The sequence below is a fragment of the Ranitomeya variabilis genome, chromosome 1, assembly GCF_051348905.1.
Source record: "Ranitomeya variabilis isolate aRanVar5 chromosome 1, aRanVar5.hap1, whole genome shotgun sequence".
In the NCBI taxonomy this organism is placed as follows: Eukaryota; Metazoa; Chordata; class Amphibia; order Anura; family Dendrobatidae; genus Ranitomeya; species Ranitomeya variabilis.
This window is the reverse complement of record NC_135232.1, coordinates 842,127,420-842,154,538: the sequence shown is the minus strand read 5'-3', so window position 1 is coordinate 842,154,538 and position 27,119 is coordinate 842,127,420. Positions and strand designations below refer to the sequence as shown.

General features: G+C 48.9%; 1 protein-coding gene across 2 annotated transcripts in view; it reads left to right on the top strand.

Moving 5' to 3' along the window:
- The window catches only part of COPS4 (COP9 signalosome subunit 4), a 49,584-nt gene that overhangs the window by 12,028 nt on the left and 10,437 nt on the right, over positions 1-27,119 (top strand). Inside the window, exon 1 of one of the 2 annotated variants that reach the window (XM_077276093.1) lies at positions 22,308-22,476. The exons of the other annotated variant lie outside the window; for it this stretch is intronic. Coding sequence (XP_077132208.1) covers positions 22,403-22,476 — 74 coding nt within the window. The 5' untranslated portion in view covers positions 22,308-22,402. Of the gene's footprint in view, positions 1-22,307; positions 22,477-27,119 lie in introns of those variants that run through there. 2 annotated transcript variants of the gene reach the window in all.

The following is a 27,119-nucleotide window of genomic DNA, read 5'->3' as shown; positions in this document are numbered from 1 at the left end:
ATTTTCAGAAAGGGTCTTTCTGAAACCCTTAAAGATGTTATGGTGGGGTTTCCCACGCCTGCTGGTTTGAATGAGTCAATGTCTCTAGCCATTCAGATTGATCGGCGCCTGCGCGAGCGCAAGGTTGTGCACCATATGGCAGTGTCCTCTGAGCAGAGTCCTGAGCCTATGCAATGTGATAGGATTTTGACTAGAGCAGAAAGGCAGGAATTCAGACGTCAGAATGGGCTGTGTTTTTACTGTGGTGATTCTGCTCATGTTATTTCTGATTGCCCTAAGCGTACTAAGAGGGTCGCTAGGTTTGTCACCATTAGTACTGTACAGCCTAAATTTCTTTTGTCTGTTACCCTGATTTGCTCATTATCGTCCTTTTCTGTTATGGCATTTGTGGATTCAGGCGCTGCCCTGAACTTAATGGACTTAGAGTTCGCCAGATGCTGTGGTTTTTCCTTGCAGCCTTTGCAGAGCCCTATTCCCTTAAGGGGGATTGATGCCACACCATTGGCCAAGAATAAACCTCAGTACTGGACACAGTTGACCATGTACATGGCTCCAGCACATCAGGAAGATTGTCGTTTTCTGGTGTTGCATAATTTGCATGATGTTGTGCTGGGTTTTCCATGGTTACAGGTACATAATCCGGTGCTGGATTGGAAATCTATGTCTGTGACTAGTTGGGGTTGTCAAGGGATACATAGTGATGTTCCTTTAATGTCAATTTCCTCTTCCCCCTCTTCTGAAGTTCCTGAGTTTTTGTCGGATTTCAAGGATGTATTTGATGAGCCCAAACCCAGTTCCCTTCCTCCTCATAGGGACTGCTGTTGTGAATTAGACCTTTTGGCTCCCTCTTGTGGTTACTAGTGATATGACTCTGGGATTGTTTTTCCTCAGTTTGGCACCCACCTGGGTCGTTAGCCCAGGGGTGTTGCTATATAAACTTCCTGGATCCTTAGTCCAGTGCCTGGCATCGTTGTAATCAGATCCTTTCTGTTTGCTCCTGTCTGCTGTCCTGGTTCGTGCAAAATTAAGCTAAGTCCTGCTTCTTTGTTTTTTGGTTATTGCTTTGCTCTTATTTTTGTCCAGCTTGTACTAAATGTGATTCCTGACTTTGCTGGAAGCTCTAGGGGGGCTGGTGTTCTCCCCCCGGGCCGTTAGATGGTTCGGGGGTTCTTGAATATCCAGCGTGGATATTTTGATAGGGTTTTTGCTGACCATATAAGTCATCTTACTATATTCTGCTATTAGCTAGTGGGCCTCTCTTTGCTAAATACCTAGCTCATTCTTACGTTTGTCTTTTCCTCTTACCTCACCGTTATTATTTGTTGGGGGCTTGTATCCAACTTTTGGGGTCTTTTCTCTGGAGGCAAGAAAGGTCTTTCTTTTCCCTTCTAGGGTTAGTTAGTTCTCCGGCTGGCGCGAGACGTCTAGAACCAACGTAGGCATGTTCCCCGGCTGCTGCTATTTGTGGTGCTAGGATTAGATATATGGTCAGCTCAGTTACCACTGCCCTATGAGCTGTTTTTTTGTGTTTGCAGACTTAGTAATTATTTCTGAGACCCTCTGCCATTGGGGTCATAACAGTATGCCAGGCCAACATTGAATGTTTAATGCATTGCAGAAGTGGGATTATAAGAAAGGAAATTCTGAGTTTTTTTTTTTTTTTTTCCTCTCTTCCTCCCCTTTACCTCTGAGTGGCTTGTGCTTGCTGCAGACATGAATGTCCAGACCTTGATTACAAGTGTAGACCAGCTTGCTGCTCGTGTGCAGGGCATACAAGATTTTGTTACCAGTAGTCCAATGTCTGAACCTAAAATACCTATTCCTGAACTGTTTTCTGGAGACCGATTTAAGTTTAGGAATTTCAGGAATAATTGTAAATTGTTTCTATCTCTGAGACCCCGTTCATCTGGAGATTCAGCTCAGCAAGTTAAAATTGTTATCTCTTTTTTACGGGGCGACCCTCGGGATTGGGCTTTCTCGCTAGCGCCAGGAGATCCGGCATTGGCAAATATTGATGCGTTTTTTCTGGCGCTCGGATTGCTTTACGAGGAACCCAATCTTGAAGTTCAGGCAGAAAAAGCCTTGCTGGCTATTTCTCAGGGCCAGGATGAAGCTGAAGTGTTTTGCCAAAAATTTCGGAAATGGTCCGTGCTTACTCAGTGGAATGAGTGTGCTCTGGCCGCAAATTTCAGAAATGGCCTTTCTGAAGCCATTAAGAATGTGATGGTGGGTTTCCCCATTCCTACAAGTCTGAATGATTCCATGGCGCTGGCTATTCAAATTGACCGGCGTTTGCGGGAGCGCAAAACCGCTAATCCTCTGGTGGTGTTGTCTGAACAAACACCTGATTTAATGCAATGTGATAGAATTCAGACTAGAAATGAGCGGAAAAATCATAGACGTCAGAATGGGTTGTGTTTTTACTGTGGTGATTCTACACATGTTATATCAGCATGCTCTAAACGCCTAACAAGGGTTGTTAGTCCTGTCGCCATTGGTAATTTGCAACCTAAATTTATTTTGTCTGTGACTTTAATTTGCTCATTGTCTTCGTACCCTGTTATGGCGTTTGTGGATTCAGGTGCTACCCTGAGTCTTATGGATCTGTCATTTGCCAAGCGCTGTGGTTTTGTTCTTGAACCGTTGGTAAATCCTATTCCTCTTAGAGGTATTGATGCTACGCCATTGGCGGAAAATAAACCGCAGTTTTGGACGCAGGTAACCATGTGCATGACTCCTGAACATCGGGAGGTGATCCGTTTTCTTGTTCTGCATAAAATGCATGATTTGGTCGTTTTGGGTCTGCCATGGTTACAGACTCACAATCCAGTCTTGGATTGGAAGGCAATGTCTGTGTCAAGTTGGGGCTGTCAGGGAATTCATGGTGATTCCCCCCCGGTGTCTATTGCTTCCTCTACTCCTTCGGAAGTTCCTGAGTATTTGTCTGATTATCAGGATGTATTCAGCGAGTCCAGGTCCAGTGCTCTGCCTCCTCATAGGGACTGTGACTGCGCCATAGATTTGATTCCAGGTAGTAAATTTCCTAAGGGAAGACTATTTAATCTGTCTGTACCTGAGCATGCCGCAATGCATTCGTATATCAAGGAGTCTCTGGAGAAGGGGCATATCCGTCCATCCTCTTCCCCTCTTGGTGCGGGATTCTTTTTTGTGGCCAAGAAGGACGGATCTTTGAGACCTTGTATTGACTATCGGCTTCTGAATAAAATCACTGTTAAATTTCAGTATCCTTTGCCTCTATTGTCAGACTTGTTTGCCCGGATTAAAGGTGCCAAGTGGTTCACCAAGATAGATCTTCGTGGTGCGTACAACCTTGTGCGCATTAAGCAAGGAGATGAATGGAAGACAGCATTTAATACGCCCGAAGGTCATTTTGAGTACTTGGTGATGCCTTTTGGGCTCTCTAATGCTCCCTCAGTGTTTCAGTCCTTTATGCATGATATTTTCCGGAAGTATCTGGATAAATTTATGATTGTTTATCTGGATGATATTCTGGTTTTCTCTGAAGATTGGGACTCACATGTGGAGCAGGTCAGGATGGTGTTTCAGGTTTTGCGTGAGAATGCTTTGTTTGCTAAGGGCTCAAAGTGTCTCTTGGGAGTACAGAAGGTTCCCTTTTTGGGGTTTATTTTTTCCCCTTCTGCTGTGGAGATGGACCCAGTCAAGGTCCGAGCTATTCATGATTGGACTCAACCCACGTCAGTTAAGAGTCTTCAGAAGTTCTTGGGTTTTGCTAACTTCTACCGTCGTTTTATCGCTAATTTTTCTAGCGTTGTTAAACCTTTGACGGATATGACCAAGAAAGGTTCTGATGTTGCTAACTGGGCTCCTGCAGCCGTGGAGGCGTTCCAAGAGTTGAAGCGCCGGTTTACTTCGGCGCCTGTTTTGTGCCAGCCTGATGTCTCACTTCCCTTTCAGGTCGAAGTGGATGCTTCTGAGATTGGGGCAGGGGCCGTTTTGTCGCAGAGAGGCCCTGGTTGCTCGGTAATGAGACCATGTGCTTTCTTCTCTAGGAAGTTTTCGCCTGCTGAGCGGAATTATGATGTTGGCAATCGGGAGTTGCTGGCCATGAAGTGGGCATTTGAGGAGTGGCGTCATTGGCTCGAGGGTGCTAAGCATCGTGTGGTGGTCTTGACTGATCACAAAAATTTGATGTATCTCGAGTCTGCTAAACGCCTGAATCCTAGACAGGCCCGCTGGTCATTGTTTTTCTCCCGTTTTGACTTTGTGGTCTCGTATTTGCCAGGTTCAAAGAATGTGAAGGCTGATGCTCTTTCAAGGAGCTTTGTGCCTGACTCTCCTGGAGTCGCAGAACCAGTTGGTATTCTTAAAGAGGGAGTTATCTTGTCGGCCATTTCTCCTGATTTGCGACGTGTGTTGCAGAGATTTCAGGCTGGTAGACCTGACTCTTGTCCACCTGACAGACTGTTTGTTCCTGATAAGTGGACCAGCAGAGTCATTTCCGAGGTTCATTCCTCGGTGTTGGCAGGGCATCCGGGAATTTTTGGCACCAGAGATCTGGTGGCTAGGTCCTTTTGGTGGCCTTCCTTGTCACGGGATGTGCGGTCATTTGTGCAGTCCTGTGGGACTTGTGCTCGAGCTAAGCCTTGCTGTTCTCGTGCCAGCGGGTTGCTCTTGCCCTTGCCTGTCCCGAAGAGGCCTTGGACACACATTTCCATGGATTTCATTTCAGATCTCCCGGTGTCTCAGGGCATGTCTGTCATCTGGGTGGTATGTGATCGCTTTTCTAAAATGGTCCATTTGGTGCCTTTGCCTAAGCTGCCTTCCTCTTCCGATTTGGTTCCTGTGTTCTTTCAGAATGTGGTTCGTTTACACGGCATTCCTGAGAATATTGTGTCTGACAGAGGATCCCAGTTTGTTTCCAGGTTCTGGCGATCCTTTTGTGCTAGGATGGGCATTGATTTGTCGTTTTCGTCTGCCTTTCATCCTCAGACTAATGGACAAACGGAGCGAACTAATCAGACTCTGGAGGCTTATTTGAGGTGTTTTGTTTCGGCAGATCAGGATGATTGGGTGACCTTCTTGCCGTTGGCTGAGTTTGCCCTTAATAATCGGGCTAGTTCCGCTACTTTGGTTTCGCCATTTTTCTGCAACTCTGGTTTCCATTCTCGTTTTTCCTCGGGACATGTGGAGCCTTCTGACTGTCCTGGGGTAGATTCTGTGGTGGATAGGTTGCAGCAGATCTGGAATCATGTGGTGGACAACTTAAAGTTGTCACAGGAGAAGGCTCAGCGTTTTGCCAACTGCCGCCGCGGTGTGGGTCCCCGACTTCGTGTTGGGGATTTGGTATGGCTGTCTTCTCGATTTGTTCCTATGAAGGTCTCCTCTCCTAAATTTAAGCCTCGCTTCATCGGTCCTTACAAGATATTGGAAATCCTTAATCCTGTGTCCTTTCGCTTGGATCTTCCGGTGTCGTTTGCCATTCACAACGTGTTCCATAGGTCTTTGTTGCGGCGGTACGTTGTACCTGTGGTTCCTTCTGTTGAGCCTCCTGCTCCGGTGTTGGTTGAGGGCGAGTTGGAGTACGTGGTGGAGAAGATCTTGGATTCTCGTCTCTCCAGACGGAGGCTTCAGTATCTGGTCAAGTGGAAGGGCTATGGTCAGGAGGATAATTCCTGGGTGGTTGCTTCTGATGTGCATGCGGCCGATTTAGTTCGTGCCTTTCACGCTGCTCATCCTGATCGCCCTGGTGGTCTTGGTGAGGGTTCGGTGACCCCTCCTTAAGGGGGGGTACTGTTGTGAATTAGACCTTTTGGCACCCTCTTGTGGTTACTAGTGATATGACTCTGGGATTGTCTTTCCTCAGTTTGGCACCCACCTGGGTCGTTAGCCCAGGGGTGTTGCTATATAAACTTCCTGGATCCTTAGTCCAGTGCCTGGCATCGTTGTAATCAGATCCTTTCTGTTTGCTCCTGTCTGCTGTCCTGGTTCGTGCAAAATTAAGCTAAGTCCTGCTTCTTTGTTTTTTGGTTATTGCTTTGCTCTTATTTTTGTCCAGCTTGTACTAAATGTGATTCCTGACTTTGCTGGAAGCTCTAGGGGGGCTGGTGTTCTCCCCCCGGGCCGTTAGACGGTTCGGGGGTTCTTGAATATCCAGCGTGGATATTTTGATAGGGTTTTTGCTGACCATATAAGTCATCTTACTATATTCTGCTATTAGCTAGTGGGCCTCTCTTTGCTAAATACCTAGCTCATTCTTACGTTTGTCTTTTCCTCTTACCTCACCGTTATTATTTGTTGGGGGCTTGTATCCAACTTTTGGGGTCTTTTCTCTGGAGGCAAGAAAGGTCTTTCTTTTCCCTTCTAGGGTTAGTTAGTTCTCCGGCTGGCGCGAGACGTCTAGAACCAACGTAGGCACGTTCCCCGGCTGCTGCTATTTGTGGTGCTAGGATTAGATATATGGTCAGCTCAGTTACCACTGCCCTATGAGCTGGTTTTTTGTGTTTGCAGACTTAGTAATTATTTCTGAGACCCTCTGCCATTGGGGTCATAACAGACTGCGATTGTGCTATTAACTTGATTCCTGGCTGTAAGTTCCCTAAGGGCCGACTTTTCAATCTGTCTGTGCCAGAGCATGCCGCCATGCGGAGTTATGTTAAGGAGTCTTTGGAGAAAGGGCATATTCGCCCGTCTTCGTCACCGTTGGGAGCGGGATTCTTTTTTGTTGCCAAGAAGGATGGCTCCTTGAGACGCTGTATTGATTATCGCCTTCTCAATAAGATCACGGTCAAATTCCAATACCCTTTGCCTTTGCTTTCTGATTTGTTTGCTCGGATTAAGGGGGCTAGTTGGTTTACTAAGATTGACCTTCGAGGGGCGTATAATCTTGTTCGTATTAAACAGGGTGACAAATGGAAAACAGCATTTAATACGCCCGAAGGCCATTTTGAATACCTTGTGATGCCATTCGGGCTCTCTAATGCTCCATCTGTGTTTCAGTCCTTTATGCATGATATCTTCCAGAATTATCTCGATAAATTCATGATTGTATATTTGGATGATATTTTGATTTTTTCTGATGATTGGGAGTCTCATGTGAAACAGGTCAGGATGGTATTTCAGATCCTTCGTGCAAATGCTTTGTTTGTGAAGGGGTCTAAGTGCCTTTTTGGAGTTCAGAAGGTTTCTTTTTTGGGTTTCATTTTTTCTCCCTCGGCTATAGAAATGGATCCTGTTAAGGTCCAGGCCATTCATGATTGGATTCAACCCACATCTGTGAAGAGTCTTCAGAAATTTTTGGGCTTTGCTAATTTTTATCGCCGTTTCATTGCTAACTTTTCCGGTGTGGTTAAGCCCCTGACCGATTGGACGAAGAAAGGCGCTGATGTGATGAATTGGTCCTCTGCGGCTGTTGAAGCCTTTCAGGAGCTTAAACGTCGATTTACTTCTGCCCCTGTGTTTCGTCAGCCGGATGTTTCTCTTCCTTTTCAGGTTGAGGTTGACGCTTCTGAGATTGGGGCAGGGGCCGTTTTGTCTCAGAGAAGTTCTGATGGTTCTTTGATGAAACCGTGTGCCTTCTTCTCCAGAAAGTTTTCGCCTGCGGAGCGTAATTATGATGTCGGCAATCGGGAGTTGTTGGCTATGAAGTGGGCATTCGAGGAGTGGCGACATTGGCTTGAGGGAGCCAAGCATCGCGTTGTGGTCTTGACCGATCATAAGAATCTGATTTACCTCGAGTCTGCCAAGCGGTTGAATCCTAGACAAGCTCGATGGTCCCTGTTTTTCTCCCGTTTTGATTTTGTGGTGTCGTATCTTCCGGGATCTAGGAATGTGAAGGCTGATGCCCTCTCTAGGAGTTTTTTGCCTGATTCTCCGGGAGTCCTTGAGCCGGTTGATATTCTTAAGGAGGGAGTGGTTCTTTCTGCCATCTCTCCTGATTTACGGCGGGTGCTTCGGGAGTTTCAGGCTGATAAACCTGACCGCTGTCCAGTGGGGAAACTGTTTGTTCCTGATAGATGGACTAGTAAGGTAATTTCTGAGGTTCATTGTTCGGTGTTGGCCGGTCATCCTGGGATTTTTGGTACCAGAGATTTGGTTGCCAGGTCCTTTTGGTGGCCTTCCTTGTCGAGGGATGTGCGTTCTTTTGTGCAGTCCTGTGGGACTTGTGCCCGGGCCAAGCCTTGCTGTTCCCGTGCTAGTGGGTTGCTTTTGCCTTTGCCGGTCCCTGAGAGGCCCTGGACGCATATTTCCATGGATTTTATTTTGGATCTTCCTGTTTCCCAGAAGATGTCTGTTATTTGGGTGGTTTGTGACCGGTTTTCTAAGATGGTCCATTTGGTACCTTTGCCTAAGTTGCCTTCCTCCTCTGATTTGGTTCCATTGTTCTTTCAGAATGTGGTTCATTTGCATGGCATTCCGGAGAATATTGTGTCTGACAGAGGTTCCCAGTTTGTTTCTAGGTTTTGGCGGTCCTTTTGTGCTAGAATGGGCATTGATTTGTCTTTTTCTTCAGCATTTCATCCTCAGACAAATGGCCAAACTGAGCGAACCAATCAGACCTTGGAAACCTATTTGAGATGCTTTGTGTCTGCTGATCAGGATGATTGGGTGACCTTTTTGCCGTTGGCCGAGTTTGCCCTTAATAATCGGGCTAGTTCGGCTACTTTGGTTTCGCCTTTTTTTTGTAATTTTGGTTTTCATCCTCGTTTTTCTTCAGGGCAGGTTGAGCCTTCTGACTGTCCTGGTGTGGATTCTATGGTGGACAGGTTACAGCAGATTTGGACTCATGTGGTGGACAATTTGACATTGTCTCAGGAAAAAGCTCAACGTTTTGCTAACCGTCGTCGGTGTGTTGGTCCCCGGCTTCGTGTTGGGGATTTAGTCTGGTTATCTTCTCTTCATGTTCCTATGAAGGTTTCCTCCCCTAAGTTCAAGCCTCGCTTTATTGGTCCTTATAAGATTTCTGAGATTATCAATCCGGTGTCTTTTCGTTTGGCCCTTCCAGCTTCTTTTTCCATCCATAATGTTTTCCATAGATCTTTGTTGCGGAGGTGTATGTGGTGCCCGTGGTTCCCTCTGTTGATCCTCCTGCTCCGGTGTTGGTTGAGGGGGAGTTGGAATATGTGGTGGAGAAGATTTTGGATTCTCGTTTTTCGAGGCGGAAGCTTCAGTATCTGGCCAAGTGGAAGGGTTATGGCCAGGAGGATAATTCTTGGGTTGTTGCCTCCGATGTCCATGCTGCCGATTTGGTTCGTGCTTTTCACTTGGCTCACCCTGATCGGCCTGGGGGCTCTGGTGAGGGTTCGGTGACCCCTCCTCAAGGGGGGGTACTGTTGTGAATTCCGTTTTTGGACTCCCTCCGGTGGTTGTAAATGGCACTTTTGTGAATTCTGCCCTTGGGCTCCCTCCTGTGGTTTTAAGTGGAACTGCTGCTCCTTGGGTTTTGCATTAGCAGCTGCTTCCACTGATCGTCTCTCCTGGTTCTGCTATTTAGCCTGGCTCTGGTCTTCAGTCAGTGCCAGCTGTCAATGTTTCTTGGTTGGATTCAGATCTCTCCTTGGATTTCTCTTATGGCCTGTCCATTTCAGCAAAAGATAAGTCCTTGCTTGTTCTTTTGGTTGTCCATTTGCTGTGGACTTAATCGCTCAGCTCATGTTATGTTTTTTCTTGTCCAGCTTGTCAGTATGATATGTTCAGCCTAGCTGGAAGCTCTGGGGAAGCAGATTTGCCCTCCACACCGTGAGTCGGTGTGGAGATTATTTTTGTAAACTCTGTGTGAACTTTTAGTTTTTAATACTGACCGCACAGTATCCTTTCCTGTTCTGTCTATCTAGATTAGTAGTGGCCTCCTTTGCTAAAATCTGTTTTCATTTCTGTGTATGTCATTTCCCTCTCCACTCACAGTCTATATTTGTGGGGGGCTATCTTTCCTTTTGGGGATTTTCTCTGAGGCAAGATAGCTTTCTGTTTCCATCTTTAGGGGTAGTTAGTTCTCAGGCTGTGACGAGGTGTCTAGGGAGTGACAGGAACATCCCACGGCTACTTCTAGTGTTGGTGTTAGGATCAGGAACTGCGGTCAGTACAGATACCACCTCCTCAGAGCTCGTCCCATGTTGCTCCTTAACCACCAGGTCATAACACCGCTCCATACACCTTGTACACATTCAGCTCCGCTCCATACACCTCGTACACATTCAGCTCCACTCCGTACACCTCATACACACATTGCTCCGCTCCATACACCTCACACACACGGCTCTGCTCCATACACCTCATACACACACGGCTCCGCTCCATACACCTCGTACACATTTAGCTCCGCTCCATACACCTCATACACACACGGCTCAGCTCCATACACCTCATATACACACGGCTCCGCTCTATACACCTCATACACACAAGGCTCCGCTCCATACACTTCATACACATTTATGTTGTGATTCGGTTATTTGGCTCCCCCAGTGGTCGCTTGTGGTACTGGTGTCTTGTGAGCTTTTCACCTGTTTCTATCAGGATGTGGGAGTTTCCTATTTAGCCTTGTTCCTCAGTCATTCCAATGCCGGCCATCAATGTAACCAGAGTCTTTCTGTTGCATGTACCTGCTCCCAGTCTGCTGACCAGCTAAGTTGGACATTTCTGTCCTTAGTCTATTTTTGTATGTTTTGTCCAATTTGCAGTTATGTGATTCTCTGCAGCTGGAAGCTCTTGTGGGCTGAAATTGCCACTCCGGTGCCATGAGTTGGCACATGAGTTTAAGGTAATTTCAGGATGGTTTTTGATAGGGTTTTGTAGCTGACTGCGAAGTCCACTATTGTATCCTTCTGCTATCTAGTTAGTGGGCCTTGCTGTGCTAAATCTGTTTTCATACTACGTTTGTCTTTTCACCTTAACTCACCGTTATTATATGTGGGGGGCTACTATCTCCTGTGGGGAATTTTCCTCTGGAGGCAAGCCAGGACTGTGTTTCATCTATTAGGGGTAGTTAGTCCTCCGGCTGGTGCGAGACGTCTAGCGAAAACGTAGGCACGTTCCCTGGCTACTATTAGTTGTGTGTATAGGTTTAGCATCGCGGTCAGCTCTAGTTTCCATCACCCGAGAGCTTGTCCGTTTTTCTATGTTTCTGATGTTCCCCTGCCATTGGGAATCATAACAGTATGGCCGGCCCACATGTTTAATCTATGGGCTGAAGCAGGAGAGAAAAAGGAACTGTGTGTTTTGTTTTGTTTTTTTTCTCTGAAGTTGCACTCCAGCTCTAATTGCAGTCTCCTGCTTTCCTCTCCTCTTAACCCCTGAATGGCTCAGATTTTATCTGTTGAAATATGGATCTCCAGAGTCTGGCTACAAATTTGAATAATCTTGCTGCTAAAGTTCAGAATATACAAGATTTTGTTATACATGCTCCTCGGTCTGAACCTAAAATTCCTTTACCAGAGTTTTTCTCCGGAGATCGATCTTGTTTTCTGAATTTTAAATACAATTGTAAATTGTTTCTTTCTCTGAGATCTCACTCTGCTGGAGATCCTGCACAGCAGGTTAAAATAGTGATTTCATTATTGCGGGGTGACCCTCAAAATTGGGCATTTTCATTGGCGCCAGGGGATCCTGCGTTGCTCAATGTGGATGCGTTTTTTCTGGCCTTAGGGTTGCTTTATGAGGAACCTAATTTAGAGATACAGGCTGAAAAGGCCTTGATAGCCCTCTCTCAGGGGCAAGATGAAGCCGAAATATATTGCCAAAAATTTTGAAAATGGTCTGTGCTTACTCAGTGGAATGAGTGTGCTCTGGCGGCAAATTTCAGAGAAGGTCTCTCTGATGCCGTAAAAGACGTCATGGTGGGGTTTCCTACGCCTACGGGTCTGAATGAGTCCATGACAATGGCTATTCAGATTGATCGGCGTTTACGGGAACGCAAACCTGTGCACCATTTGGCGGTGTCTTCTGAGAGGGTACCAGAGAGTATGCAATGTGATAGTTTTCTGTCCAGAAGCGAACGACAGAATTATAGGCGCAAAAATAAGTTGTGCTTCTATTGTGGGAATTCAACTCATGTTATATCAGCTCAAAACGAACAAACAAAGTTGCTAAATCCTCTGCTATTGGCACTTTGCAGTCCAAGTTTATTTTGTCTGTGACTTTAATTTGTTCGTTATCTTCTATTGTCGCGGATGCTTATGTGGATTCTGGTGCCGCTTTGAGTCTTATGGATTGGTCCTTTGCCAGGCGCTGTGGGTTTGATCTAGAGCCTCTGGAAGTCCCTATACCTTTAAAGGGTATTGATTCTACACCATTGGCTAGTAATAAACCACAATACTGGACACAAGTGACTATGCGTATGACTCCAGACCATCAGGAGGTGATTCGCTTCCTTGTGTTGTTTAATCTACATGATGTATTAGTGCTGGGATTGCCATGGTTGCAAACCCATAACCCAGTCCTTGACTGGAAAACAATGTCTGTACTAAGCTGGGAATGTCAGGGAAATCATGGGGGCGCACCTTTGGTTTCCATTGCTTCATCTATTCCCTCTGAGATCCCGGCTTTTTTGTCTGATTATTGTGATGTTTTTGAGGAGTCTACTCTTAATTCTCTTCTGCCCCTGTGTTGCGCCAGCCTGATGTTTCACTTCCTTTTCAGGTGGAAGTTGATGCTTCCGAGATTGGAGCGGGGGCGGTTTTGTCACAGAAAAGTTCAGATGGTTCAGTGATGAGACCTTGTGCGTTCTTTTCTCGAAAATTTTCGCCCGCCGAGCGAAACTATGATGTTGGTAATCGGGAGCTTTTGGCGATGAAATGGGCATTCGAGGAGTGGCGTCATTGGCTTGAGGGTGCTAGACATCGGGTGGTGGTCTTGACTGATCACAAGAATTTGATTTATCTTGAGTCGGCCAGACGTCTGAATCATAGACAGGCGCGCTGGTCGTTGTTTTTCTCTCAGTTTAATTTTGTGGTCTCGTATCTGCCAGGTTCTAAAAATGTGAAGGCTGATGCCCTTTCTAGGAGTTTTGAACCTGATTTCCCTGGTGATTCCAAACCTATGGGTATCCTTAAGGATGGGGTGATATTGTCTGCTGTCTCCCCTGACCTGCGACGTGCTTTACAAGAGTTTCAGGCGGATCGGCCTGATCGTTGTCCGCCTGGTAGATTGTTTGTGCCGGATGAGTGGACCAGTAGAGTCATCTCGGAGGTTCATTCTTCTGCGTTGGCAGGTCATCCGGGAATTTTTGGTACCAGGGATTTGGTGGCTAGGTCCTTCTGGTGGCCTTCCCTGTCTCGGGACGTGCGTACTTTTGTGCAGTCTTGTGATGTTTGTGCTCGGGCCAAGCCTTGTTGTTCTCGGGCTAGTGGATTGTTGTTGTCCTTGCCTATTCCTAAGAGGCCTTGGACACACATCTCTATGGATTTTATTTCTGATCTCCCTGTTTCTCAGAAAATGTCTGTCATCTGGGTGGTGTGTGACCGTTTTTCTAAGATGGTTCATTTGGTACCTTTGCCCAAGTTGCCTTCCTCATCTGAGTTGGTGCCTCTGTTTTTTCAGAATGTGGTTCGGCTGCATGGTATCCCGGAGAATATAGTTTCTGACAGGGGATCTCAGTTTGTGTCCAGATTTTGGCGGGCGTTTTGTGCCAGGATGGGCATTGATTTGTCTTTTTCGTCTGCATTTCATCCTCAGACGAATGGCCAGACGGAGCGTACTAATCAGACCTTGGAGACTTATTTGAGGTGTTTTGTGTCTGCTGATCAGGATGACTGGGTCACCTTTTTGCCGTTGGCAGAGTTTGCCCTTAATAATCGGGCCAGTTCTGCCACTTTGGTTTCCCCTTTCTTTTGCAATTCGGGGTTCCATCCTCGTTTTTCATCTGGTCAGGTGGAATCTTCGGATTGTCCTGGAGTGGATACTATGGTGGACAGGTTGCATCGTATTTGGGGTCAGGTGGTGGACAATTTAAAGTTGTCCCAGGAGAGGACTCAGCATTTTGCTAATCGCCATCGTCGTGTTGGTCCTCGTCTTCGTGTTGGGGACTTGGTGTGGTTGTCTTCCCGTTTTGTCCCTATGAGGGTCTCTTCTCCTAAGTTTAAGCCTCGGTTCATCGGTCCTTATAGGATTTTGGAAATTCTTAACCCTGTGTCTTTTCATTTGGACCTCCCAGCATCCTTTGCTATCCATAATGTTTTCCATCGGTCGTTATTGCGGAGGTATGAGGTGCCAGTTGTGCCTTCTGTTGAGCCTCCTGCTCCTGTGCTGGTTGAGGGTGAATTGGAGTACGTGGTGGAGAAAATCTTGGACTCCCGTGTTTCCAGACGGAGACTTCAATATCTGGTTAAGTGGAAGGGCTATGGTCAGGAGGATAATTCTTGGGTTTCAGCTTCAGATGTTCATGCCTCTGATTTGGTCCGTGCCTTTCATAGGGCTCATCCAGATCGCCCTGGTGGTTCTTGTGAGGGTTCGGTGCCCCCTCCTTAAGGGGGGGGTACTGTTGTGATTCGGTTATTTGGCTCCCCCAGTGGTCGCTTGTGGTACTGGTGTCTTGTGAGCTTTTCACCTGTTTCTATCAGGATGTGGGAGTTTCCTATTTAGCCTTGTTCCTCAGTCATTCCAATGCCGGCCATCAATGTAACCAGAGTCTTTCTGTTGCATGTACCTGCTCCCAGTCTGCTGACCAGCTAAGTTGGACATTTCTGTCCTTAGTCTATTTTTGTATGTTTTGTCCAGTTTGCAGTTATGTGATTCTCTGCAGCTGGAAGCTGTTGGCTGAAATTGCCACTCTGGTGCCATGAGTTGGCACATGAGTTTAAGGTAATTTCAGGATGGTTTTTGATAGGGTTTTGTAGCTGACTGCGAAGTCCACTATTGTATCCTTCTGCTATCTAGTTAGTGGGCCTCGCTGTGCTAAATCTGTTTTCATACTACGTTTGTCTTTTCACCTTAACTCACCGTTATTATATGTGGGGGGCTACTATCTCCTGTGGGGAATTGTCCTCTGGAGGCAAGCCAGGACTGTGTTTCATCTATTAGGGGTAGTTAGTCCTCCGGCTGGTGCGAGACGTCTAGCGAAAACGTAGGCACGTTCCCTGGCTACTATTAGTTGTGTGTATAGGTTTAGCATCGCGGTCAGCTCTAGTTTCCATCACCCGAGAGCTTGTCCGTTTTTCTATGTTTCTGATGTTCCCCTGCCATTGGGAATCATAACACATTTAGCTCCACTCCATACACCTCGTACACATTCAGCTCCGCTCCATACACCTCATACACACACGGCTCCGCTCCATACACCTCATACACAGACATGGCTCTGCTACATCCACACTGTACACCTCCTGACCCCACACAAGGCAGCTTACTTACCTCATCCAGCAGCACCATGTGGCAAGGTAGCAACCAGCACAGCCGAGTCCTGCAATCCACGGCGGTCCCGATCATGTGACCCCTGACTCCTCCTCTCCTGTGACCTCATCACAGGTCCTGTGCGCACAGAGCAGCCAATATGTGGTGTAAGGCTCTGCGGGTGGAGGGATGACCTGCTGAAAGGGATGACTGGCTGATACGTACTGCACTGCATAGGAAGGGGAAGGGGCATGGCTTAACACAAGGGGGCGTGTCGGCTGCTTCTCCTGCTGTCTGCGGGAAGCAGAGTGTCCTGTGCCGGAGTGCGGGGCAAAGGCTCAAAACCGGGACAGTCCCGCAGAATGAGGGACAGTTGGGAGCTATGATTTTATGTTTATATTTGTGTGTAGCCCATTCACTATCTCCATCTATCCCCCACCCCCTGAAGATGGCTGGACCATTGTAAATCATTGTAAATACACACCTGTACTTTGTATCTCCCCCACCTCATTGTAGATTGTAAGCTCTCACGAGCATCTTATTTTGCTTTAATTATTGCATTGCTAACGTTATTACTTATGACTGTTGTGTTTGAAACTGTTAAGCTGTAAAGCGCTGCGGAATATGTTGGCGCTATATAAATAAAGATTATTATTATTATGCGAAGAGAAATATCCTGTGAGCATATTATGACATATGCGCTGGCTGATATGATGAATTGGGTTTGGAGTAAATTTCAGACAATGAATTTAGTGATATGACTTATAATATTATGGGGGGTCGACTGAAGTAATAGATGACTTGAAGACTTATTTGTTACATGTTTGTCACTGTATGTTGTTTGTACAAACCCCTGTATTTGTCATGGATATCCTATGTTTAAATTGGTTCATAGCCAAAGAGAAAATCCGGTTCCCTGAAAAATGCCCACAGGAAAATTGCCCACATGAAAAATGCCCACAGAAAAAAGATGAGAGCAGACTAGATCTATCTATTGCTGAGAATGACAGACTGCTACAAACCACAGATCTTCATCATGTTTGCAGTTTTGCACTAGGTCAGCTGTAAATCACAAGTTGTTCACATATCATGTGAACATCCTCACCTTTCCCCTCAAATATCATAGATCTGAAACTTTGTGATGCTGCATTTGGCAATTTTCCATGTGGGCAATTTTCCATGTGGGCAATTTTTCGTGTGGGCAATTGTCCATGTGGGCAATTTTCCGTGTGGAGAATTTTCCGTTTGGGCAATTTACCATGTGGGTAATTTTTCATGTGGGCAATTTTCCGTGTGGAGAATTTTCCATGTGGGCAATTTTCCGTGAGGGCAATTTTCCCGTGTGGGCAAATTTCCGTGTGGGCTATTATCCTTGTGGGCAAATTTCCAGTGGGCAATTTTCCTGTGGGTATTTTCCCTGTGGGCATTTTTCTGGTCACCATCCATATGACATGCATATTGCTTTACCTTTCGCTATGCTTTTCCCCATTGAATTTAATGTCTCAATGGGCTGAAATGAGGAAAATGTGTGCGTATTTGTTGCAAGCTAGACTAATGGTCCATGTGGTGTCAGAATTTTTTTTTAGGCTTGCATTAGCGAGTCTCGGGCGATATGCGCTTACAATCGCAGCATGTTGCAATTTTACACACACGTCGAATACGGCTGAGAAAAAATACGATGATGGGAGCTGCCCCATAGATTAACACTGGTCCGAGTGCTATGTGATGTTTTCTCGCATAGCACTCGTCCGTATTCTGTGGTAGTGTGTCTCTGGCCTATAGCTGGATCTCACAGGCCACCGTACCCTGGGGTCATTACATGACCTCTGGGTACCATGGTAACCATCGGCACCTGCAATTCTCATTGTGGTGGTCCTATGCTTACCAAGGGGATCTTGTAACCCCCTTGTAACCAATTAAATACCTCTGTTGTGATTGACAGCGGTACTTACAGGGTTAATCGGCCCCAAAACTGGCCAGGGCTGATACCGCAGGGTGTCAGCTGTCATGTCATGTCATGTGGGAATTTCAGCTGTGGGGCAGCTCTATACTCTTATTCCTCAGCACTGTTAAAAAGCAGCACTGAGGAATAAGGCCACTTGACAGCCACCGTTAAAAGGCGTATTGGCGGTCGTATTTTTGTGTGTGTGTATTGTGCTTTGGTGGGGATGGGGGTGTTGCCCCCTGCAGGCTGTGCACCATTATCTCCAAACCTGTCCCAGCTGGGCTTTAATTAGCGCTATGCCTGGTTCCCTTCTCTTTCCCAGTGCATTAGAGGCCTTTCTGGGCACATGGATAGGTGAGTCACTAGTGTAAGGCTCCATCTATATGAGCCCACCTTTGCGTGGCTGAATGGTTTTTTACGCTTTTTGATCTCAAAGATTTTATCCAAGTACATTTATGTTTTATACATGTATAAAAATACTGGAAATCATGTTTGCGTTAATCGCAGTGTGGTGGTGCACAGTGTGTGTATATGTTTCATTCAGTCAATTATACTATATACTGTAATATATTGTAAAAATCACCTATGGAGTACAGCCTATGAGTGAGCGTTACAGGAGACCAAGATGGTGGCAATGGGAGCCTTTAGCAGATCTCCAGCTGCCATGGTAACCTATCGGCACCCTGTGATCATGTTGCGGAGGACTGATGGAAACCAGAGGGTGTGCAGCACTGACGTTATTTAAATGACACTGTCTAGTATCTAAATGGTTAATGAACCGCTCCAGCGTTTTTTTATTTCAGTGCTGGAGTGGTCCCACTAATGTAAGTTTCCTGACCCCAATATTATACTTACCAGCCGCTGTTCTTGGTAACAGTCCTGATCCGCCAGCTTGTGACAGTAACCTCTCACTGATCAGAAGTCAGCGGTAACGGTCACAAGCTCTGTGTAGTCTATGGGAGCCTCGTTCAGGCCTCATAGACTTACATTGAGTAGTGACTTGAGGATTGCCCAGGAAACACTGTAGCAGGTAACAACCTGCAGAAAAGACCGGAGCAATGCTGAAAATCGATAAAGATGGCAGCTGTAAGGTATAATACTAGGGGCAGGAAACTGACATTTCCAGTGGTGAAATAAAAAAAAAAAAAAAAGACAGCGGTGCTACAACAGCCACGGCTGGAGCTCAGCTGTTAGACAAAGAAGCCGGCTGTGTAATCAAGCTGTATCAGCAGTGTGTGGAAGGAGCGCCGTACCGTACCATACCGTACCGCAGCCCCTACACCCACACTCCAGTGCACGACATACCGCTCTGTCACCAATATGAGGTTAGTGGGACCTCACACCCAGCACCCCACTGGTCAGCTGTTATCTGCTCCAGCAGCGGCCGGATGTAGACAGAGGGGAATAGAGTAGCCCCCCTATGTTAGTGGCCATTACTGCTACATATCTCACTTTATTGTGAATACATATATTTCACCTTTCCGAAATGTTAACAAATCTAGGGATAGTGCAACAACTGGTGACATCCATGTCTTGGGGACCAGTGCAAGGAGGAGAGGTGTAAGGCCTGACATGGGGGTCTGTGACGTCACGTGTGCTGCTAAGGGGCATCAAAGGTGAATGGTTATTATATTAGTATGTGCATTCTGAGTAGGCATTGTATGGTGATATGATTTCTTGAGCACTTATGTATTACAGTATGATGCTAGTGACCCTGTCACCTCTCCTGACATAATTGTGTACTCCGTAATACATTGTGGCAACATTACTTAGGACTTTCCATTGTGTACCGTTCCTCTTAGGCTACTTTCACACTAGCGTCGTGCACTGCACGTCGCTATGTGTCATTTTGTAGAAAAAAACGTATCCTGCAAACGTGCTTGCAGGATGCGTTTTTTCTCCATTGACTTGCATTAGCGACGCATTGCCACACATCGCAACCGTCGTGCGACGGTTGCGTCGTGTTGCGTCGGACCGTCGCCACCAAAAAACGTTGCTTGTAACATTTTTCGGTGCGTCGTTCCCATCTTTTCCGACCGCGCATGTGCGGCCAGAACTCTGCCCCCGCCTCCCCGCACCTCACAATGGGGCAGTGGATGCGTTTAAAAACAGCATCTGCTGCCCCCGTTGTGCGGTGCATTCACTGCTTGCGTCGGTACGTCGCAATGACGCAATTCGTCGTGCGTCGTCCGACGCTAGTGTGAAAGTAGCCTTATTACTCCTACTTGATATGTCACCAGGATGCAGGGGTGGGAGGTAGGAAGGTTCTAGTCAATGCTGACTCTGTGGAGACACAACCCCTTTGACAGCGATAATAGCAAAAATTGAGACGAGCGGATTTTCAGTCTGAGTGTAATCTGATAAAACATCAGCTCGCACTCGGACCAATATTATTCTAAGGGGCCCTGCACATGTCAGATTTTTTTTTTCCTTGGACTGAGGACAAAAAAAATCACTGATGTTCGAGTTTGATCTGATATTCGGATCACACTCGGCCATAAAAGTCAATGACTCCATGCAACCATCGGATGGCATCTGAGTGCAGTCCGATTTCCACACAATGGCGAAATTTTGTCCTCGATCTTCTAATCAGAGAGAATCCGATCAGAATGTGATTAAAATAATTGACCTGATTCTCTCGGATGGGCGAATACACGGTCGTCTGCCTAACAGTTTGTTCACACATTGCTAGGAGGGATGAGAGGGAGGGTACAAGACACGAAGAAAGAGGACACAGACTTGTTGTTCCATTCAACTACTTATTGGAACGGACCTGTCATGAGCGGCAACAAGCCCTCTTTAAATGTAGGTCAAAATCCAGCTTCCAATCTCTTTAGATGGGGAAACAGACAAAGTTTTCTTTGTGCCATCACCCCCAGCAAACATATGTGTCCTCTGATTGATGTATTATCGAAAAGGAGGGAATATTTTTTATTTTTTTTCTAAAGAAAGCAGCTTCACATCTAATGTAAAATGCCGGTTGACAAAGGAAGAGGAAGGTGAGCTGGCAGTTATGTGCCCTGGGTGTCCACTGCCCCGTACACCTGTTGCCCGCTCCGCCGTACTCCTGTTGCCCGCCCCCCCCCCCCCCCGTACTCCTGTTGAACGCCCCCCCCCCCCCCCCGCCGTACTCCTGTTGCCCGCCCCCCCCCCGCCGTACTCCTGTTGCCCGCCCCCCCCCTGCCGTACTCCTGTTGCCCGCCCCCCCCCCCGTACTCCTGTTGCCCGCCCCCCCCCCCCGTCGTACTCCTGTTGCCCGCCCCCCCGCCGTACACCTGTTGCCCGCCCCCCGCCGTACACCTGTTGCCCCCCCCCCGCCGTACACCTGTTGCCCGCCCCCCGCCGTACTCCTGTTGCCCCCCCCCCCCCGCCGTACACCTGTTGCCCCCCCCCGCCGTACACCTGTTGCCTGCTCCGCCGTACACATTTTGCCGGCTTCGCCGTACTCCTGTTGCCCGCCCCCCCCTCCGTACTCCTGTTGCCCGCCCCCCCCTCCGTACTCCTGTTGCCCGCCCCCCCCTCCGTACTCCTGTTGCCCGCCCCCCGCCGTACTCCTGTTGCCCGCCCCCCGCCGTACTCCTGTTGCCCGCCCCCCCCTCCGTACTCCTGTTGCCCGCCCCCCCCTCCGTACTCCTGTTGCCCGCCCCCCCCCGCCGTACTCCTGTTGCCCGCCCCCCCCTCCGTACTCCTGTTGCCCGCCCCCCCTCCGTACTCCTGTTGCCCGCCCCCCGCCGTACTCCTGTTGCCCGCCCCCCGCCGTACACCTGTTGCCCGCCCCCCCCTCCGTACTCCTGTTGCCCGCCCCCCGCCGTACTCCTGTTGCCCGCCCCCCGCCGTACACCTGTTGCCCGCCCCCCCCTCCGTACTCCTGTTGCCCGCCCCCCCCTCCGTACTCCTGTTGCCCGCCCCCCGCCGTACACCTGTTGCCCGCCCCCCCTCCGTACTCCTGTTGCCCGCCCCCCCCTCCGTACTCCTGTTGCCCGCCCCCCCCTCCGTACTCCTGTTGCCCGCCCCCCCCCGCCGTACTCCTGTTGCCCGCCCCCCCCTCCGTACTCCTGTTGCCCGCCCCCCCCTCCGTACTCCTGTTGCCCGCCCCCCGCCGTACTCCTGTTGCCCGCCCCCCGCCGTACACCTGTTGCCCGCCCCCCCCTCCGTACTCCTGTTGCCCCCCCCCCCGCCGTACACCTGTTGCCCGCCCCCCGCCGTACACCTGTTGCCCGCCCCCCCCGCCGTACACCTGTTGCCCGCCCCCCGCCGTACACCTGTTGCCCGCCCCCCCCTCCGTACTCCTGTTGCCCGCCCCCCCCTCCGTACTCCTGTTGCCCGCCCCCCCCGCCGTACTCCTGTTGCCCGCCCCCGCCGTACTCCTGTTGCCCGCCCCCCCCTCCGTACTCCTGTTGCCCGCCCCCCCCGCCGTACTCCTGTTGCCCGCCCCCCGCCGTACACCTGTTGCCCGCCCCCCCCTCCGTACTCCTGTTGCCCGCCTCCCCGCCGTACACCTGTTGCCCGCCCCCCGCCGTACACCTGTTGCCCGCCCCCCGCCGTACTCCTGTTGCCCGCCCCCCGCCGTACTCCTGTTGCCCGCCTCCCCGCCGTACTCCTGTTGCCCGCTGCACCGTTATGATTCCCATTATACAGGGTTTCTGGCTCATCTGCAGGATGTCCTGGAAACGTGGCGTATCCCACCATAAGGACTCGCATCTCCCGGGGCTCAGTTGTGCCGCTGTCAGCGGAGAGTTGTTCGGTGGAGACCATTTTCCAAGAAACTCTCCAGTGCCAGCGGCACAAGAAGCAGCGTTGTTTCTTGAGATGGCGGCACATTTAAGTGATGGGGATAAATAACCTTTTAATGGGGAGAGCATGTCACCATTTTGTTTGTCTGATGGGAGCTGACATTACTCCGCGTTGCACGTCTGGCGAGATTTTGTCCCGAGTTTTGCCGTGCGGTTCTCTATTTACTGCCCAGCGTTTTCTACTGTAAGTGTAATTCCATAAGCGTCCAGCAGAGGCAGACTGTCGCACGGCTATTCCTGACTGAACTCGGAGGCGTCCGTAGCTCTGACAGACGGCATCTCCGAGCGGCCGGAAAGCAGTAGGCGGTGTGTCGCTGGCTCATGACGTCATGGGCAGATCAAGCGGCTAAGAAGCATCAAGATGGCGGCTTCTGTCCGACAGGATCTCACTCAGCTTATGAGCTCCAGCGGTTCTCACAAGGACCTGGCTGGGAAGTGAGTGCATAATGTGTGTTCCTGTGTGCAGGGAAGGGGTCGTGAGGCATCGGTGGGCTTGTGTCTCCAGGGAAGAGGGATGTGAGGAATCAGTGGGCTCATGTCTGCCAGGCAGGGGGATGTGAGGCATCGGTGGTGTTGTGTCTCCAGGGAGGGGGATGTGAGGAATCGGTGGGCTTGTGTCTCCAGGGAGGGGGATGTGAGGCATCGGTGGGCTTGTGTCTCCAGGGAGGGGGATGTGAGGCATCGGTGGGCTCGTGTCTCCAGGGAGGGGGATGTAAGGCATTAGTGGGCTCGTGTCTGCCAGGGAAGAGGGATGTGAGGCATCGGTGGGCTCGTGTCTGCCAGGGAAGAGGGATGTGAGGCATCGGTGGGCTCATGTCTGCCAGGCAGGGGGATGTGAGGCATCGGTGGGCTTGTGTCTCCAGGGAGGGGGATGTGAGGAATCGGTGGGCTTGTGTCTCCAGGGAGGAGGATGTGAGGCATCGGTGGGCTTGTGTCTCCAGGGAGGGGGATGTGAGGCATCGGTGGGCTTGTGTCTCCAGGGAGGGGGATGTGAGGCATCGGTGGGCTCGTGTCTCCAGGGAGGGGGATGTAAGGCATTAGTGGGCTCGTGTCTGCCAGGGAAGAGGGATGTGAGGCATCGGTGGGCTCATGTCTGCCAGGGAGGGGGATGTGAGGCATCGGTGGGCTCGTGTCTCCAGGGAGGGGGCGTGAGGCATCGGTGGGCTCGTTTCTGCCACGGAGGGGGGCGTGAGGCATCGGTGGGCTCGTGTCTCCAGGGAGGGGGCGTGAGGCATCGGTGGGCTCGTTTCTGCCAGGGAGGGGGGCGTGAGGCATCGGTGGGCTCGTGTCTCCAGGGAGGGGGCGTGAGGCATCGGTGGGCTCGTTTCTGCCAGGGAGGAGGGCGTGAGGCATTGGTGGGCTCGTGTCTCCAGGGAGGGGGCGTGAGGCATCGGTGGGCTCGTTTCTGCCAGGGAGGAGGGCGTGAGGCATCGGTGGGCTCGTGTCTCCAGGAAGGGGGATGTGAGGCATTGGTGGGCTCGTGTCTCCAGGGAGGGGGCTTGAGGCATCGGTGAGCTCATGTGTGCAGGGAAGGGGACGTGAGGCATCGGCGGGCTTGTTTTTGCCAGGGAGGGGGACGTGAGGCATCGGAGGGCTCGTGTCTCCAGTTTCGCTTAGTAGGCTGTGTTATTGTTTATTTACAATGAAGGTTTTATCACCTGGAGATTCACTGCTGGACTACAGGGCACACGCCTTTTAGTCCGACCACCTCCCTTCTGTGATAAGCAGCTCACTGTCAATAGACAATATACACAGAAAGCCTGGTGTGGGTGAGGGGGAAGCTTTCTGAGCTCTGCTACATCTAAGGGCTTGTTTCCATTTGCGAGAAACACGTCCGTATCTCGCATGTGGAAACCAAGCTCTGGTGCCGGCACTTAGGAGCGGAGCGTGCAGCTCCATGTGTTCCTATGCAGCCGCACGCTCCGCTCCGGAGTGCCGGCACCAGAGCTTGGTTTCTACATGCGAGACACGGACGTGTTTCTCGCAAGTGAAAACAAGCCCTTACAACTGAAATTGTATCACAAGTGCTGATACATCGCTGGAATCAGGGCAACATAATGTAGGGGCAGAGGCCCTAAGATAAGGTAGCAAAACCTGGGGACAGATTCCCTTTAAAACAGAAATGGTCGCTTATATTTCTTTGTTTTATGGCATTCGTTTTTTTTGGTTTTTTTTACAAACCTAATACTCTAAAATGGCACACGCGGTAATGAATATGAAATAAAATCTGAAATGATTTCTATTTCTGTTTTAATCTGTTTTGAGACTCTGTAGTACAAAGAGATACCCCTTATGCTAAAATGGAGCAGAATTTGTGCAAAAATAACTGGCTTAGGCTACGTTCACATTTGCGTTGTTGTGTGCTGCGTCGGCGACGCAACGCACACCGCATGCGTTCATTTTTTTAGCGCAAAAAAAAAGCAACATGCAGCGTCCTCTGCGCCCTGACGCTTGCGCCAAAAAAACGCATGCGTCACAAAACGCAACACAACGCATGTCCATGCGCCCCCCATGTTAAATATAGGGACGCATGCGTCGCCACGGCTGCACCCGACGCAACGCAAATGTGAACGTAGCCTTACATAAACTCACTTTAGGGTGTGACTGGACTATATTTATGCAAAAATTTATGTCAGCCTGTAACATCTGAAACCCACCCCCACACTATACACACTGACACACAGGCAACAAATAAAAAGTGGTTTATAAATGACCCAAACTAACAAAAAAAATATTACCTTTTATATACTCGAGTATAAGCCGACCTGAATATAATCCGAGAACACTAATTTTGCCACACAAAAACTGGGAAAACTTAATGACTCGAGTATAAGCCTAGGGTGGAAAATGCAGCAGCTACCGGTAAATTTCAAAAATAAAAATAGATACCAATAAAAGTAAAATTAATTGAGACATCAGTAGGTTAAAGGGAATCTATCACGCCACAAATCGTATATGAGCTAAGGCCACCGGCATCAGGGGCTTATCTACAGCATTCTGTAATGCATTCTGTAATGCTGTAGATAAGCCCCCGATGTAACCTGAAAGATGAGAAAAAGAGGTTATATTATACTGACCCAGGGCGGTCCCGCTGCGGTCCGGGTCCAGTTCCTCCTATCTTCATACGATGATATCCTCTTTTCTTCCTGCCACGGCTCCTGCGCAGGCGTACTTTGCTCTGTTGAGGGCAGAGCAAAGTATTGCAGTGCGCAGGCACCAGGCCTCTCTGACCTTTCCTGGCGACTGCGCAATGCAGTACTTTGCTCTGCCCTCAACAGAGCAAAGTACGCCTGCGCAGGAGCCGCGGCAGAAAGACAAGACGAGGACGTCATCGTATGAAGATAAGGAGGCCCCGGACCGCCCCTGGGTGAGTATAATCTAACCTATTTTTCTTACCGTTCAGGTTACATCAGGGACTTATCTACAGCATTACAGAATGTTGTAGATAAGCCCCTGATGCCGGTTGCCTTATCTCATATACGATTTTTGGGGTGATAGATTCCCTTTAAGTGTTTTTGAATATTCATATTGAATCAGGAGCCCCATATAATGCTCCATACAGTTCATGATGGACCCCATAAGATGCTCCATAATAAAATATGCCCAATATAATGCTGCACAAAGGTTGATTGACCCCATAAGATGCGTCATAGAAACATTTGCCCCATACAATGCTGCATAATGGTTGATTATGGCCCCATAAGATGCTCTATAGAAAATGTGCCCCATGTAATGCTGCACAAAGGTTGATTATGGCCCCATAAGATGCTCCATAGAAACATTTGCCCCATGTGCTGTTGCTGCAATTAAAAAAAAAAAAAAAAAAAAGACATACTCGCCTCTCGTCGCTCAGGCCCCCGGCACTTGCGATAGTCACAGTCTCTCTGCAGTGACTGTTCAGGCAGAGGGCGCACACTTAACACGTCATCACGCCCTCTGACCTGAATGTCACAGCCAGAGGACGCGGAAGACGGAGCGGCGCGCGGCGGTGGAACGGGACAGGTGAATATCGCATGGCTCACCCTCCCAGCGCAGTCCCTGCTTCTCCGATGTAAAATGACGCCGGCAGCCTGTTCCTGTGTTCAGCGGACACATGGTACCGCTCATTAAAGTAATGAATATGCGGTTCCACCCCTATGGGAGCGGAGTAGCGTCCTTATTCGTTACTTTAATGAGCGGTACCATGTGACCGCTGAACACAGGAAGAGCTGCGGGCGCCGGAGACCATAGGACATGCAGAGACGCACCGGGAGGAGATGAGTATGTCACTCCCCCTCCCCCGCTGATCCCCTGGGACAATGACTCGAGTATAAGCGGAGAGGGGCACTTTCAGCCTAAAACAATGGGCTGAAAGTCTCTGCTTATACTCGAGTATATACGGTAAGGCATAAATAAACAACAAAAACTAGACAAAAAAAGCTGTAAATGTAACAATGAAAAGTGCCCAACATGTAGTCAGTGTTAAAAGGGTTGTCTGGAACCAACATATTGGTGATCAGTCATTATTGTCACAGTCCTAAACCCATCAGCTGGTTTGTGCGCTGGCTGTGACCGGATATATGCAATGTACATAGCAGGACACCACAACCGCTGCAATAAATGAAGTAATACAGCCCTGAAGGAAGGGTCTCTGCCACTACCTGCCATGGTGATAAATCCCCTCGTAAAGAAGGCGGCATATGGGCAGGAAGTGTAATGGTGAAACAAACCCTGATCTGTCCTGTAGTCCCAGCGCTGCTTGTGTGTTCTTGACCTATTAGTTTTTGTAAGTAATTCCTACATTACAAGAAAGGGAGGTCCAGCACTCTTCTGAAGATAAGAGATATACGGCTTTATTGTCCACAAATGAAAATCCAACTCACACCAGCAAGCGATTCATCTGATGCGCTTATATTCTTAATCACAGGTGCTATGATTAAAACCACTTGTTCGAAACGCGTTGGTGAATCACTTGCTGGTGTGGGCTGGATTGTAATTTGTGGGCATGTGCTGGATCTCCCTTTCTTGTGCCACATGTTCTATAGAATGCTGCATCTTATCCGTACACTTGCTGCTTTTTCTCCTGATTAATTTCTTCA